General features: G+C 46.5%; 1 protein-coding gene across 1 annotated transcript in view; it reads left to right on the top strand.

The window, feature by feature from the left end:
* Positions 1-13,976, top strand: part of LOC126262605 (methyl farnesoate epoxidase-like) — a 159,900-nt gene that overhangs the window by 65,566 nt on the left and 80,358 nt on the right. The window contains exon 2 of the mRNA XM_049959356.1: positions 3,730-3,817. Coding sequence (XP_049815313.1) covers positions 3,730-3,817 — 88 coding nt within the window. The remainder of the gene's footprint in view (positions 1-3,729; positions 3,818-13,976) is intronic.

Below are 13,976 nucleotides of genomic sequence, written 5' to 3'. Positions count from 1 at the left end.
TATGCAGATAGAATAGCTAAGTCTCGGGATAAAATTAAAACCATATGGTCAGTCGTAAAGGAAGTGGCTGGTCTGCAGAGACAGGTCGAGGATAGAGAATCAGTGCATAGTGGGAATGTCCGTGTTACTGATAAGTCGCATATATGTACAGTATTTAATAATCACTTTCTGAATATAGCAGGTGAACTAAATAGAAACCTAGTCCCGACAGGGAATCATATAGCGCTCGTAGAAAAAAGTGTTTCGAGACTGTTACCTGAAATGCTCCTCCATGATACTGACAAGAGGGAGATTGAGTTAATAATTAAATCACTAAAGACCAAGAACTCTCATGGATATGACGGGGTATCCAGCAGAATACTGAAGTATTGTTCTATGTATGTTAGCCCAGTACTTATCCATATCTGTAACTTTTCCTTTAGGTGTGGTCGGTTTCCTGACCGATTAAAGTACTCGGTAGTGAAGCCACTTTATAAAAAGGGAGACAGGGATAATGGTGACAATTTTAGACCTATTTCTATGACATCGGTGTTTTCTAAAGTTCTCGAGAAGGTTGTATATACAAGGTTATTGGAGCATTTAAATTCACATAATTTGCTGTCAAATGTACAGTTTGGTTTTAGAAATGGTTTAACAACTGAAAATGCTATATTTTCTTTTCTCTGTGAGGTTTTGGACGGATTAAATAAAAGGTTGCGAACGCTAGGTGTTTTCTTTGATTTAACGAAGGCTTTTGACTGTGTTGACCACAAAATATCACTGGAGAAGTTGAACCATTATGGAATAAGGGGAGTAGCTTACAATTGGTTCGCCTCTTACTTTAAGAACAGAAAGCAGAAGGTAATTCTCCGCAATATTGAGAGTGGTAGTGATGTTCAGTCCCAATGGGGCACTGTTAAGTGGGGCGTTCCCCAAGGGTCAGTGCTGGGTCCACTGCTGTTTCTTATTTATATAAATGATATGCCTTCTAGTATTACAGGTAATTCAAAAATATTTCTATTTGATGATGACACCAGCTTGGTAGTGAAGGATCTTGTGTGTAATATTGAAACAGTATCAAATAATGTAGTTCATGAGAAGTTCGTAGCTTGTGGAAAATAATTTGATGCTAAATCGCAGTAAGACTCAGTTTTTACAGTTTCTAACTCACAAATCAACAAGAACCGATATTTTGATCAGACACGATGGGCATATTATAAGCGAGACGGAACAGTTCAAGTTCCTAGTCGTTCGGATAGATAGTAAGCTGTTGTGGAAAGCGCATGTTCATGATCTTGTTCAGAAACTAAATGCTGCTTTATTTACCATTAGAACAGTATCTGAAATATGTGACAGTTAGACACGAAAATACTTCGCATATTTTCATACGCTTATGTCATATGGTATTATTATTGGGGGTAATTCTTCTGTTTCAAAAAGGGTATTTTTGGCTCAAAAACGGGCTGTTCGAGCTATGTGTGGTGTAAGTTCGAGAACCTCTTGTTGACCCCTATTCAATAGTCTGGGGATTCTGACATTGCCCTCACAGTATATATTTTCTTTAATGTCGTTTGTTGTTAGCAATATTAGCTTATTCCCAAGAGTTAGCAGCTTTCACTCAGTTAATACTAGGCAGAAATCCAATCTGCATGTGGAATGTGTAGTGTTGGCAGAAGAGCCGAAATGCACGCGTTTAATTACACGCTAACTGGCGTGAGGTCTGGAACAGGACAATATCTTGAGAATTGCAAATAAAGTAAGTAGTTGATATAATACTTAACTTTAATCCACAATTGTAGAACATCTCTCGTTACGGTACATGCTTCATAATATTAATTATCAATTGAATACGGCGCCTTGCTAGGTCGTAGCAAATGTAGCTGAAGGCTATGCTAACTATCGTCTCGGCAAATGAGAGCGTATTTGTCAGTGAACCATTGCTATGAACGTCGGCTGTACAACTGGGGCGAGTGCTAGTACGTCTCTCTAGACCTGCCGTGTGGTGGCGCTCGGTCTGCTATCACTGACAGTGGCGACACGCGGGTCCGCCGTATACTAACGGACCGCGGCCGATTTAAAGGCTACCACCTAGCAAGTGTGGTGTCTGGCGGTGACACCACAGAATGCACTTCCGTGACTCTTGTGCAGAAAGGAGTGCAGTATTCTGCTGCATCCATTTTCAATAAGCTACCACAAGAACTCAAAAATCTTAGCGGTAGCCCAAGCACTTTTAAGTCTAAACTGAAGAGTTTCCTCATGGCTCACTCCTTCTATTCTGTCGAGGAGCTCCTGGAAGAGCTGAAAAATTAAGTAAATTCCAGTGTTACATTGTTGATTTTCTTTATTTAAATTTACGAATTGTCGCCTGAATATGTTTCTTATATTTCATTTTATCTGTTTCTACTATCGTGTTATAATTTTATGTATTGACTCGTTCCATGACCATGGAGACTTCTGCTTAATTTGGTCCCAAGGAACAATAAATAAATAAATAAGTAAAATAAATAAATCGTTGCACAACTGACGCAGCACGTCCAACTCGTACGGCAATTCTACGAAAGTACCATCCCGCCACTCGGAAGGCCACAATTTGACCCCTTTCAAATCTGTTAATTTGGCTGTAGAAAGCACGAGTGCGTCTCTGTGGCATGGTTGCACTACACTGAACCTTCGGCTATGAGCAATTTTTATGAAAGGATAGAGACAGATGGCGCTCTTGTATCTATGCCACTATGCTCTCTGATGGTGGACAGCGTTGAAACGACTATCAGTACATTTTATATGCCCCAGGTGGCATATGCCGTCATCCGATCAAAATCGATGTCGTCTTCCGAGGTGTACTATTTTTTTTTCCGGCAATGTATGTGTGTCATGTTCCCTTCAAGACTACGAAATTTGTATACAGCCGAATGGTTGAGTGGTATTTCATGTTTCTTAGCAAGAACTGAGTAAAATCTTTGCCTGGATGTTTCTTCAAATTTGTAACCAATATAGGCGAGGATATTTGATTGCCATAGGATTCTTGGGCCCGGGTCTTTGACGTGTCAGGCACGCTGATCACTCAGCTATGGAGGCCGGCGTCTCGAGAGTGGAAACATCAGCGTTAAACTAAATTTTACACCCGCGAGTCCTCGTGTTTTAACTGTAGAACATGTGGCTTTTCAAGTCTCTGTTTGCCCATCTTCCCAAAGGTGGCTGCGGGACTCGGCTGTTTGATACAGGATGTCGAATCAAACACCTTTCAGCTGTCTTGTTTCGAAACTTATTTTATTTGGCTACCAGTTTCGGCGATTTACTACGTCATCTTCAGTCGGCAGATAATGGTTGAAGAGATCGCTATAACAAGCAGAAATATACTAATATCGGTATTGCTAGCCCCTGTTTTGACCAGAATCGCGGTGGAACCTTCCTACACGTCGGTCAGGGGCTGAAGGTGGCGTAGTAAATCGCTGAAACTGAAAGCCAAATAAAATAAGTTTGGAAGCTAGACGGCTGAAAGGTGTTTGATTTGAGATCCTGAGTGGCTTATCAGGTTCTGGTTTGTATTTTAGTTTTGAATATTTTGGGATTGCAACTTTCCTGCCTGATATCCGCCGCAAACGGAACATATAACATTTGTAACACCAGACAGTCAGACACATTCTTAAACTCGCGCGCCAAAGTGTTCACTTACCAATGGTACCAGCGGCCCAAAGTAAGAGCGAATTTAGGATGAAGTGCCAATTCATTGACAGTTTCCCTTGTTTGCAGATGCTGCTGCTCGTGCTGTTCGCCGTCGCTGTCGTGTGCTGGGTGCTGCACCGATGGATCAACATGAAGCCCAAGAACTTCCCTCCAGGTGAGGTGATGTTTCGTATGCGGGGCGCTCAACTGCGTGGTCATCAGCGCCCGTACAAAGTCCCAATTTTTACACAATCCAATCCAGCCACCGTTACGAATGACGATGATGATGAAATTATGAAGGCAACACAAACACAAAGTCCCTGAGTAGAGAAAATCCTCAGCCCGGTGTGCAGAAGGCTTCGGCAGAGTGGCCTTTATTGTCGGAAATCTGCTGTATGTCTAACTATGACCCTTCTTCACAGAAGGGAACGTCTAGAGTCCAGAGTAGAGCCATCAACATGCCACCTGGACGGTCAAACAGTGGGCCAATGTTGTTTTCACGAGTCCCGGTTTAGTCTGCAGACTGATTCTCGATTGAGTCGCATCTCGAGGACACGTGGAACACTATTTCAGGACAAAAACGTTGTGGAAAGAGACCGGTATCTACGAGGATCCCTAATGGTGTGGGAAGGGATTATGTTTACCACTCGAACCCCTCTTCATGAAATTGTGCGGGTTAATCGGCAAGGTTTAATTGGTGTCAGGTATCGTGACGAGATCTTGGGACCTCATTTGCGGTTGTTGCGAGGTGCTGTGGGCCCAGACTTCGTACTGATGGACGACAATGCTCGACCTCATAGAGCACGGGTGGATGATGTTTCCTGGAAGACGGAAGATATTGCATGCATGTGGTGGGCTTGCACTCTCCGAATTTGAATCCCATAGAACAAGTCTGGGATGCAGTAGGGAGACGGCTTGCATCACGTCAGCATCCACCAACCAAGACTGCGAACAGCTCTACAGGAAGAATGGGAGTCATTGCATCAACATGCGACTGATGACATTATTCATAGCATGCCCCTTCGCTGTCAGGCCTATATTGCTGCCAGAAATGGTCACACCCCATACTGAGCACATTAACCAGTTGCCACCTTTGTGACATTCGCTAAGCTTCAAAGACCTTACTGTTACACATCATTGGATTCATCTCGATAACCGCCATCAGAAAATAAGTACCAAACTACAGCATCCCATTAAAAAAAAAAAGAAAAAAAAAGTTGACCTTCGTATCTCTGAAGCGACCCCGACCCCACCTTGCAACAAAAAACCAACGTGTGTGTGTGTGTGTGTGTGTGTGTGTGTGTGTGTGTGTGTGTGTGTGTGCATGATGATGTCTATCAAAATTTCGCGTCAGTCGCATAAGAGTGGCGCTACTAGCGCCACTCTGAGGATGCAAATCAGGTTTGCTGTAACTGCACGCTGTAACGGTTGTGAGCGTTAGTTAGCTTTGAGATTGCGCGGAGTGTGATGAAGTTAGTCAGGAATGCCTTATGCCGACAAAGACGTTATTATCAGCATCTCTCAGAGTTTGAATGAGGTCGTGTAATATGACTACAAGAAGCTGGATGTTATTTCTGTAATATTGCAGGAAGACTTGTCAGCAATGTAACCGCTGTACATGATTGCTGACAGCGTTGGTCACGAGAATGTACAGTCGTAAGAAGACCACGCTGCGGATGGCCACGCGGCGCTACCGAGAGAGAAGACCATCATGTTCAGCTTGTGGCTTTGGTGCACCGTACTGCATCTGCAGCAGCAATCTGAGCGGCTGTTGGAACCACAGTGACACAGCGGACTCTTGTAAATCGGTTACTAAAAGGACAGCTCCGAGCCAGATGCCCTGCAGCGTGCACTCCACTGATCCCAAATTACGGCCATTTGCGACTGCAGTAGTGTCAAGCGAGAGCTCATTGGAGGGCAGGGTAAAGGTTTGCTGTGTTTTCCGGTGGAAGCTGGTTCTTCCTCGGTGTTGGTGATGGCAATATGTCGGTTGGAAGGTGGCCAGTTGGGGGCGTGCAACCAACCTGTCTGCGTGCTGGGACCGACACCAGGAGTTATGGGCTGGTATGATAGAAGGAGCATTCTCGTGGTTATTCCACGCGCCGTCATTACAAAATAATTTGTCAGTGTCGATTGGGCCTGTTATGTTGCCGTTTATGAACAGCATTCCAGGCCCACATACCATTGTTGTAACCCACCAAGCTCGATGCAGTGTCGGCATGTTGCCTTGGCCTGCTTGATCCCTTTCCAAGCGAGCACATATGGGCCATAATCGGACGGCATCTCCATCGTCATCCACAACCAGCATCAACTGTCCCTTTATTGACCGACCAAGTGCAACAGAAATGGAACTTCACGCCACAAACTGACATCCTGCACCTTCACAACATAATGCACGCACCTTTGCATGCTTACATTGAACATTCTGGCTATTACACCAGTTATTAATGTACCAGCATTTCGGATTTGCAGTATCTTATCTCGCACTTCCATTAACCTGTGATCAATCACTGAAATATGGTACCTAGACGAATGTATTCCCGAAATTTCATTACTCTACGTTAATTACTTTCTGATGTTGTGACTTTTTTCCGTCAGTATATGAGGAAGAGGACAGTTTTATCCTTGTTAAGCGCACCAGATGACAGTGAGCTGCATCTACATCTATACTCCGCAAACCATTCAACGGTGCATGATGGAGGGTGCTTTGTGCACCACTGTCACTTCCTCCATTCCCTGTTCCAGTTACGAAGGGTTCGCGGGAAGAACGATTGATGGTAAGTCTCCGAGTGAGCTTGAATGTCTCGAACCTTCATTGTCTTTTTGTGAGGTAGACATAGAAGAAAGCAACGACACCGTGCGCAGAACGTCCGTTTGCAGCGTCTGCCACTCGAGTTGGCTGAGCATTTCCGTGACGCTTTCGCACTTACTAAATGAACCTGTAACGAAACGTGCTGCTCTTCTTTGGATCCTCTGTAACGAGTGTTTTCTAAGCTGCCTTCTTTGTGGCTGGATTACTCTTCTTGAGCATTCTGTCAATGAATCTCAGCCTGGCATCTTCCTTACCTGGTCATTCCACTTTAAATCGCCCCGTACCCTGCCTCGTAGATATTTTATCGATGTGACTGCTTCCAGTGATTATCCTCCACTCGTGCAATGATACTTTAGTATCCCCGTCAGTGGACGTCACGTCACGTGTTGGCTTCCCATAGTTCAGTTCAGACGGCGAGTTTGTTCCACTCACGGGGTTCCGTTCCCCGGTTGTTACTACGTGTCCGTCGGCCTGTGAAGTACCCCTGCCAACTGTGTTTAGTAGCGGCAGTGTCACGCCTCCTGCAGGTACTAAAGTGGCGCTAAAGGATTTTCTTATGCCCCATTTACCTCATTTTCATAGTGTTAACTTTGCCCCTACCATGGATCCGGCGTTTCTGCAGTGGTGGCAGGAATGGTTACCCCTACAGAAGGAGTAGCAGGAGCAGCAGCAGCAGCAAAAGTAACAACAGGCGCTGGTAACACAGGACGGGGACTTGCTTCGCGCTCTTGCCTCACCGGCAGGTACTAAAGTACTTTAGTGCAGAGGCCCACCAGGTCGCGGGACAGTTTTCTTCTCCGCCCCCGACGCCATTAGCCAGTTTCGTTGAGTCTACAGACAGGTGGGCGGATTATCTGCATCGGTTCGTTCTGGTTGATAAGGTCGCCTTGTTGTTGTCCAGCAGTGCATGTTTATATTAAATTGTTCAAAAATTGGAGTCCTCCACTGAGCTCAGAAAGCTTCCCTTTGACGAGCTTTGTCGGTTGCTTACTCAGTATTTCGGTCATCAGATCCAACTAGTAACACCACAGTTGCAGTTTAACCAGCAGCACAAACGCCCTCGGCAGTCGTACACGGCCTGGATCGCCGATTAGCCATGCCTCTGGAGCAAGTATCGTTTTGAGTGTCCCAAATGTGCCATCTCTTACTCAGACTCGGTAATTCGGGATGTGATTGTCCGGTTAGATCCTGATTCCGAGGTTCAGACTCGGCAATTGACTTAGTCCGGCCCTTCTTTAGCCAACGTAGCCCAAATTGCAGTATAGCGTGAGCTTACGGCGGCGGCTCAGGACGTTCTGCCTGATAACTGGCAGGTAGCGCAGTTAGGTGCGCATGGTCAACAGCCCTGGTGCCTCACGGGGTACTTCAGGTTGCCTCGCCTCCCACCTAGTCACCTTGTGTGGCCGCTGTTGACGATTCCGTTGCAACAGCGTCTCGGCGCTGCCCGCCTTCGCCCGTGCCGTGCTCGGCGGGTTCACTTCGCTTCCAGTGTCGTAATTTCCGCCCTCGGCGATTTTTGGGTTCTCAGCGTATTCCTTCCACTTGTTCGATGAGCAACTGGTCCTGCCGCGATTGTCATTTGTTACATGTTCGCCGAGTCCATGTGTAGAGTATGCTGTCAGACAGGACATTTGGCAATTCCTTCTGGCAGGTGTTGAGCCGCGAGTGAGTCGCCACGGTGTTTTCCCTGGACTGCTGGACCCTCTAACGCCTGTAAGTATCGCCCCAGCGTATTTTGCTAATGTTGATTGTGGACGTGCGGCCGGTCGAATTTCAAGTGGACACGGGAGCATCTATCTGCCTCATTAATTTGGATTCGTACAGGATCTTGGGGTGCTCAGAGTTGCAACGGCCACTCCATCAGATTGTGTCTTACAGTAAATAGTTCGCGTTCTTGCTAGGGCGATTGTCCATGTCTGCACATCAGATGAATGTTAAATGGCAACTTGCAGTGTTACTGGTCCATTCGCCGTTGTTGCAAAATATCTTCCGGCTCAGTGCCTTCCCTGTTTTCGGTTTTCACGGTATTGAAGAAGCGCATTTATTGTTTCAATCCGTTCCTTTTCACCATTTGGGCTCCTTACTGCGGTCCTACAGCCCATTGTTCGGAAATACCTTGGGCTGGCCAGAAAATATCGAGGCACCTGTTTATTATGAGGCGTTGGCGATCCCGAAATTTTGTCGTCCCCACAACATTTCCTTCGTCCTGGGGAACAAGGTAAAGGCCGAGTTGCAACGTTGGCAAGATCAGGGTGTCGTTTCTCCTGTTTCGTGGAGCCAGTGCGCCACCTCTTCGGTTGTGATTCAGAAGTTCGATGCCGCTGTGCACCTACGTGGCCGTTCTAAACAGGCAGTCAATGCTCAGTGTGTCGTGGATTCCTGTTCCATTCTGTGGCAGGTGGAGTTGTTGGTGAAGTTTGTTGTAACTGCAACCGGAACGGTCGCGGGGTTGACGTGACGGAAAGCGCGGCGGGACCCACGGAGCGGCCCGCGAACAACAACACAAACGGGAGAGGACGGACATGACCGACAGAGGACCTTACGAACAACAAGGAGATCGAAACGAGTCACAAGAAAATCTAACTAGACAATCACGTCCACTTGTACACAGAACAAGAAAGTAAATACGCTGTCTAAGGCGAGGCGATATGTCCAGAGACGTACGCAAGATTAGACTGTCTTGCTGAGCGAGAGGCAGGCGTTTAAATACATGATCGGGGGCGCCGCTATTGGCCGCTGGGACCACGTGTACCACTGTGGCGCCCTCACACTAAGTGTGGGCCAGGAGGCGCGCGCCGCCACGGCTAACGGCGTGATGGTGCAGAGACCTCTAGGGGTCTTCGACGTCCATGCCGTACGGCGCGGATTCAAATTCCGCGGCGCGCGGTACCAGAAAGTTGTCGGACAGTCAGTATTTTTCCTGCATTGACTTGCACGATGCTTACTTGCATTACCATTGGATGCAATTTCTTGCACCTTTCTGCTCCTCAATACCCCCTTTGGGCTTTACCAATTTAATCGATTGCCTTTTGGAATCTTATCTGCATCAGAAATTTACCTGCAATACTTGGAGCAGTTTAAGACATTTCCTGTTACATCAGTTACCTTGATGGCATCTAAGTTACGGGCCCTATTAGGGAGCAACATTTGCAGAACCTTCACTCTGTTTTCCAGCGCGTCCTCGAGAATGACCTCCGTTGCAAGATGGAAAAGTAAACTTTTTCTCTATGAAGGTACAATTTTGGGTCATGTGCTTAGTAAAGATGGTCTCGACCCCACGGAAGATCACATCAAGGTCACTGTCAACCTACCAGTAACCAAGAATCTGAAGGAGATCCCGCTCAGTCACACGTCTGCAGCCTCTTAACCAGCTTCGCCAAAAGTGCGTTAGGTTTGTTTCGTCTGCAGATTGTCAGCTGGCTTTTCAGTCTCACAAGCAGTGTTTGTGCTCCATCCCCTGCCTGTCTTCTTTACACCAAGTAAACGTTTAACCTACCCTTTGATGCCTCCTAGTATGGCACTGATGCCATCTGGTCCCATCGCAACCCGGACGGCACTGAAAAGGCCATTGCTTATCCACTGAAGACACTTTCCATTACACTTCAGAACTACTCACAGGTGGAAAAGGAACATTAGCTATTACTTTCTGGGTTATATTCATGTCTTCCTGTAAGGGGTGAGGTTGCTTCTCATCACTTACGACAAGCCGTTGGTTTTCTTATTTTGCCCTCGTTCCAAGGCAAGCGTCACACTGGAGTTTGACATCACATGTACTGCACACCGATCGATCATGATCGATCTGATGCAGGCCTTGTGTACAGATCCAGGGCTCATCCCTGCAACAGTTCTTTGCTTGCTGGTCCCCGAGCACCCTGGGGAACAGAATGCACGTCGATTTTGTCGGTCCATTTCTGAGCAGCATGTGGCTGTTGGTGGTCAATGCGTTATCGAATTTCCCTGTTCGTAGCCAAGCAGTCGTGCACATCATTGACTGCCACCGTTCCCGTGATGTAGGTTACTTTTGCCATTGAGGGTACTTGTGCCTTATAACGGTATACAATTTATGCTGCGGGAGTTTGCAGACTTTTGCATCCGCAGTGGAATTCAGAACCTGACTACTGACTCGTTTCAGTCGGCTTCTTAATCTGAGACGGATCACCTTGTGCGTACGTTCAAGATCCAAATGAAAAGTCCGTGCCTGCTTCTTCCCACAACGACGCATCGTCGAGTTTTCTGACTACATACCGGGCAATGCCAGTCAACAGGTGCAGCCCAACAGAACGAGCGGCGTTGTCACGCCTTCTGCAGATACTAAAGATATACGAGGGTGAGTCAAGTGAAAACCTTGTATTTGTAATAACAAATCGAAATATCCTGTAAGTTGGTAAGCGTGCTACAAACAGCGTGCGAATGGCATGTAGGTGGCAGCATAGTGCAGATGCACTCATGCCGTCGCAGTATCAGTATAAAGATGGCCACCCCACTTGCGACTTGAACAAGGGAAGAACATCGTTCTGTTATTCGGTTTTTGCGCAGTGAAGGTGTGAAACCTATTGAAATTCATCGACGAATGAAGATTCAGTACGATGACGCATGTTTGTCACAACAGCAAGTCTACAAATGGAGTAGGAAGTTCGCAAATGGTGTGACTCCAGTGGAAGATGCTCCTCGTCCAGGTCAGGCACAACGAGTTGTGACTCCACAGAACATTGCAGCAGTTGAAGTCATAGTGAAGGAAAACCGCCGAGTGACACTGAATGACATTGCAGCATGTTTACAGATTAGTCACGGGTCGACACACAACATTGTGCATGATGTGCTCCAGTTTCACGAAGTGTCTGCAAGATGGGTGCCACGCAGCTGACTCCTGAAATGAGAGGACGACGTGTTGATGCTTGTGAATAGCTTCTTCGGCGCTTTGAACGAGAAGATGGTTCAAATGGCTCTGAGCACTATGGGACTCAACTGCTGAGGTCATTAGTCCCCTAGAACTTAGAACTAGTTAAACCTAACTAACCTAAGGACATCACAAACATCCATGCCCGATGCAGGATTCGAACCTGCGACCGTAGCAGTCTTGCGGTTCCAGACTGCAGCGCCTTTAACCGCACGGCCACTTCGGCCGGCGAAACGAGAAGGTGATGGCTTCCTTGCAAGAATCGTTACTGGGGACGAAACCTGGGTTCACTTCCACCAACCGCAAATGAAGAAAGCGAGCAAGGAATGGCGCCATTCCTCATCACCAAAACCTAAGAAGTTTCGAACAGAACCATCAGCAGGGAAGGTTATGCTGACTCTCTTTTGGGACGTAAAAGCCATAATTTTGGAGCATTACATGCCTAGAGAGACCGCTGTCACCAGTGCATCATACACAGATCTCCTAAAAATCATCTGCGGCCTGCAATCAAATCAAAGCGACGTGGATTGCTGTCAGCAGGTGTCCTTTTGCAAAATGACAATGCAAGGCCCCACACTGCCTGTACAACAGTTGCATCAAACACAGACCTGCATTTTGAGTGTCTTCCTCATCCACCATACTCACCAGACCTTGCCCCAAGTGATTTTCATATGTTTGGACCACTCAAAGACGCAATGGGAGGAAAGAAGTTCCGTTCTGATGAAGAGGTACGCCACGCGGTGCATGAGTGGTTGCGCGGACTACCAAAAGAATTTTTTCTAAAGGGATTTATGCACTTTGTAAGCGCGGGAAGACTTGCATTGAGCGTGGGGGAAATTATGTTGAAAAGTGATACAGCTTTGTACCACTTCTGCACATTAAATAATGTTTAAAAAATATTTAAGGTTTTTATTTGACTCACCCTCATAATAATGGATCCTTCTGCCGAGTTATACGCAATGGGATCGCATCCTACAACATCAAAATGATGTACAGGATGCGTTAGTGGATCTACACAAAATGAAAACGATCATAATTCTATGTCAGTGTTGTGCAGTGTATTAAAATAAACATCTATATTTAGAAGAACGTCAGGAATGAAGTAAAAACAAAAAAACTCGAGTAATAACAATAATTTAATAAAATATGTAATGACATTGTTACAGTGAACATGCTTACAAATAAAGCGGAAAGTGCATGGTCTAACAAAGACTTTTATTAGGGTCGCAAAAAGACGACTGAATATAAGCGATATAACTTGTAATTTTTAGAATGTTTATTTCTTGGATGACCAGTCATCACGGATTTAGTCTTGGAGTGTGCCTCCTCCAGCACATGCAGAATGATTTCAAATAGAGCGCCGAACACATCTGTACCACAGTTCTTTGTATTCACCTACGTCTCGCCATACACTGAGGTGACAAAAGTCATGCGACAGGGATAGAAACACATAGAGATGGCGGAGTATCACGCACACGAGGTATAAAGGGACAGTGCATTGACGTAGCTGTCATATGTACTCAAGTGATTCATGTGAATGGGTGTCTGACATGATTATGGCCCCACGACGGGAATCAACAGATTCTGAACGCAGAATGGTAGTTGGAGGTAGTCCGGTGGGACATTCAGTTTCAGAAATCGTTAGAGAATTTAATATTCTCAGATCCAGAGTGTCAAGAATGTACCGAGAATACCAAATTTCAGGCATTACCTCTCATCACGGATAACGCAATGGCCGACGGCCTTCACTTACCGTCAGAGAGCAGCAGTGTCTGCGTAGAGTTGTCAGTGCTAACAGACAAGCAACAATGCACGAAATAACCACAGAAACCAATGTGCGACGTACGATGAACGTACCCGTCAGGACAGTGCGCCGAAATTTGCTGGTAATGGGCTGCGGCAGCAGACGGCCAGCGCGAGAGCCTTTGCCAACAGCACGACATCGCCTGCAACACCTCTGCTGGGTTGGTGACCATACCGGTTGGATCCTAGACGACTGGAAAATCGTGGCCTGGTCAGGTGAGCCCCGATTTCCGTTGGTAAGAGCTGACAGGATGGGTCGAGTTTGGCGCAGACCTCATGAAGCCGTGGGCCCAAGTTGCCAACAAAGCACTGTGCTAGTTGGTGGTGGCTCCATAATGGTGCAGACTGTGTTTACTTGGAATGGACTAAGTCCTCTGATCCATCGCCTACTTGGGGGCCATTTGCAGCCATTTATGGATTTCATGTTCCGAAACAACGATGGAGTTTTCATGGATAACAATACGCCATGTCACTGGACCACAGCTGTTCGCGACTACACTACTGGCCATTAAAGTTGCTACACCACGAAGATGACGTGCTACAGACGCGAAATTTAACCGACAGGAAGAAGATGCAGTGATATGCAAATCCTTAGCTTTTCAGAGCATTCACACAAGGTTGGCGCCGGTGGCGACACCTACAACGTGCTGACATGAGGAAAGTTGCCAACCCATTTCTCATACACAAACAGCAGTTGACCGGCGTTGCTTGGTGAAACGTTGCTGTGATGCCTCGTGTAAGGAGGAGAAATGCGTACCATAACGTTTCCGTCTTTGATAAAGGTCGGATCGTAGCCTATCGCCACTGCGGTCTATCGTATCG

This window comes from Schistocerca nitens, chromosome 6 (assembly GCF_023898315.1).
Source record: "Schistocerca nitens isolate TAMUIC-IGC-003100 chromosome 6, iqSchNite1.1, whole genome shotgun sequence".
NCBI lineage: Eukaryota > Metazoa > Arthropoda > Insecta > Orthoptera > Acrididae > Schistocerca > Schistocerca nitens.
The sequence above is the reverse complement of the archived record's forward strand: the minus strand, read 5'-3'. Positions and strand labels throughout refer to the sequence as shown.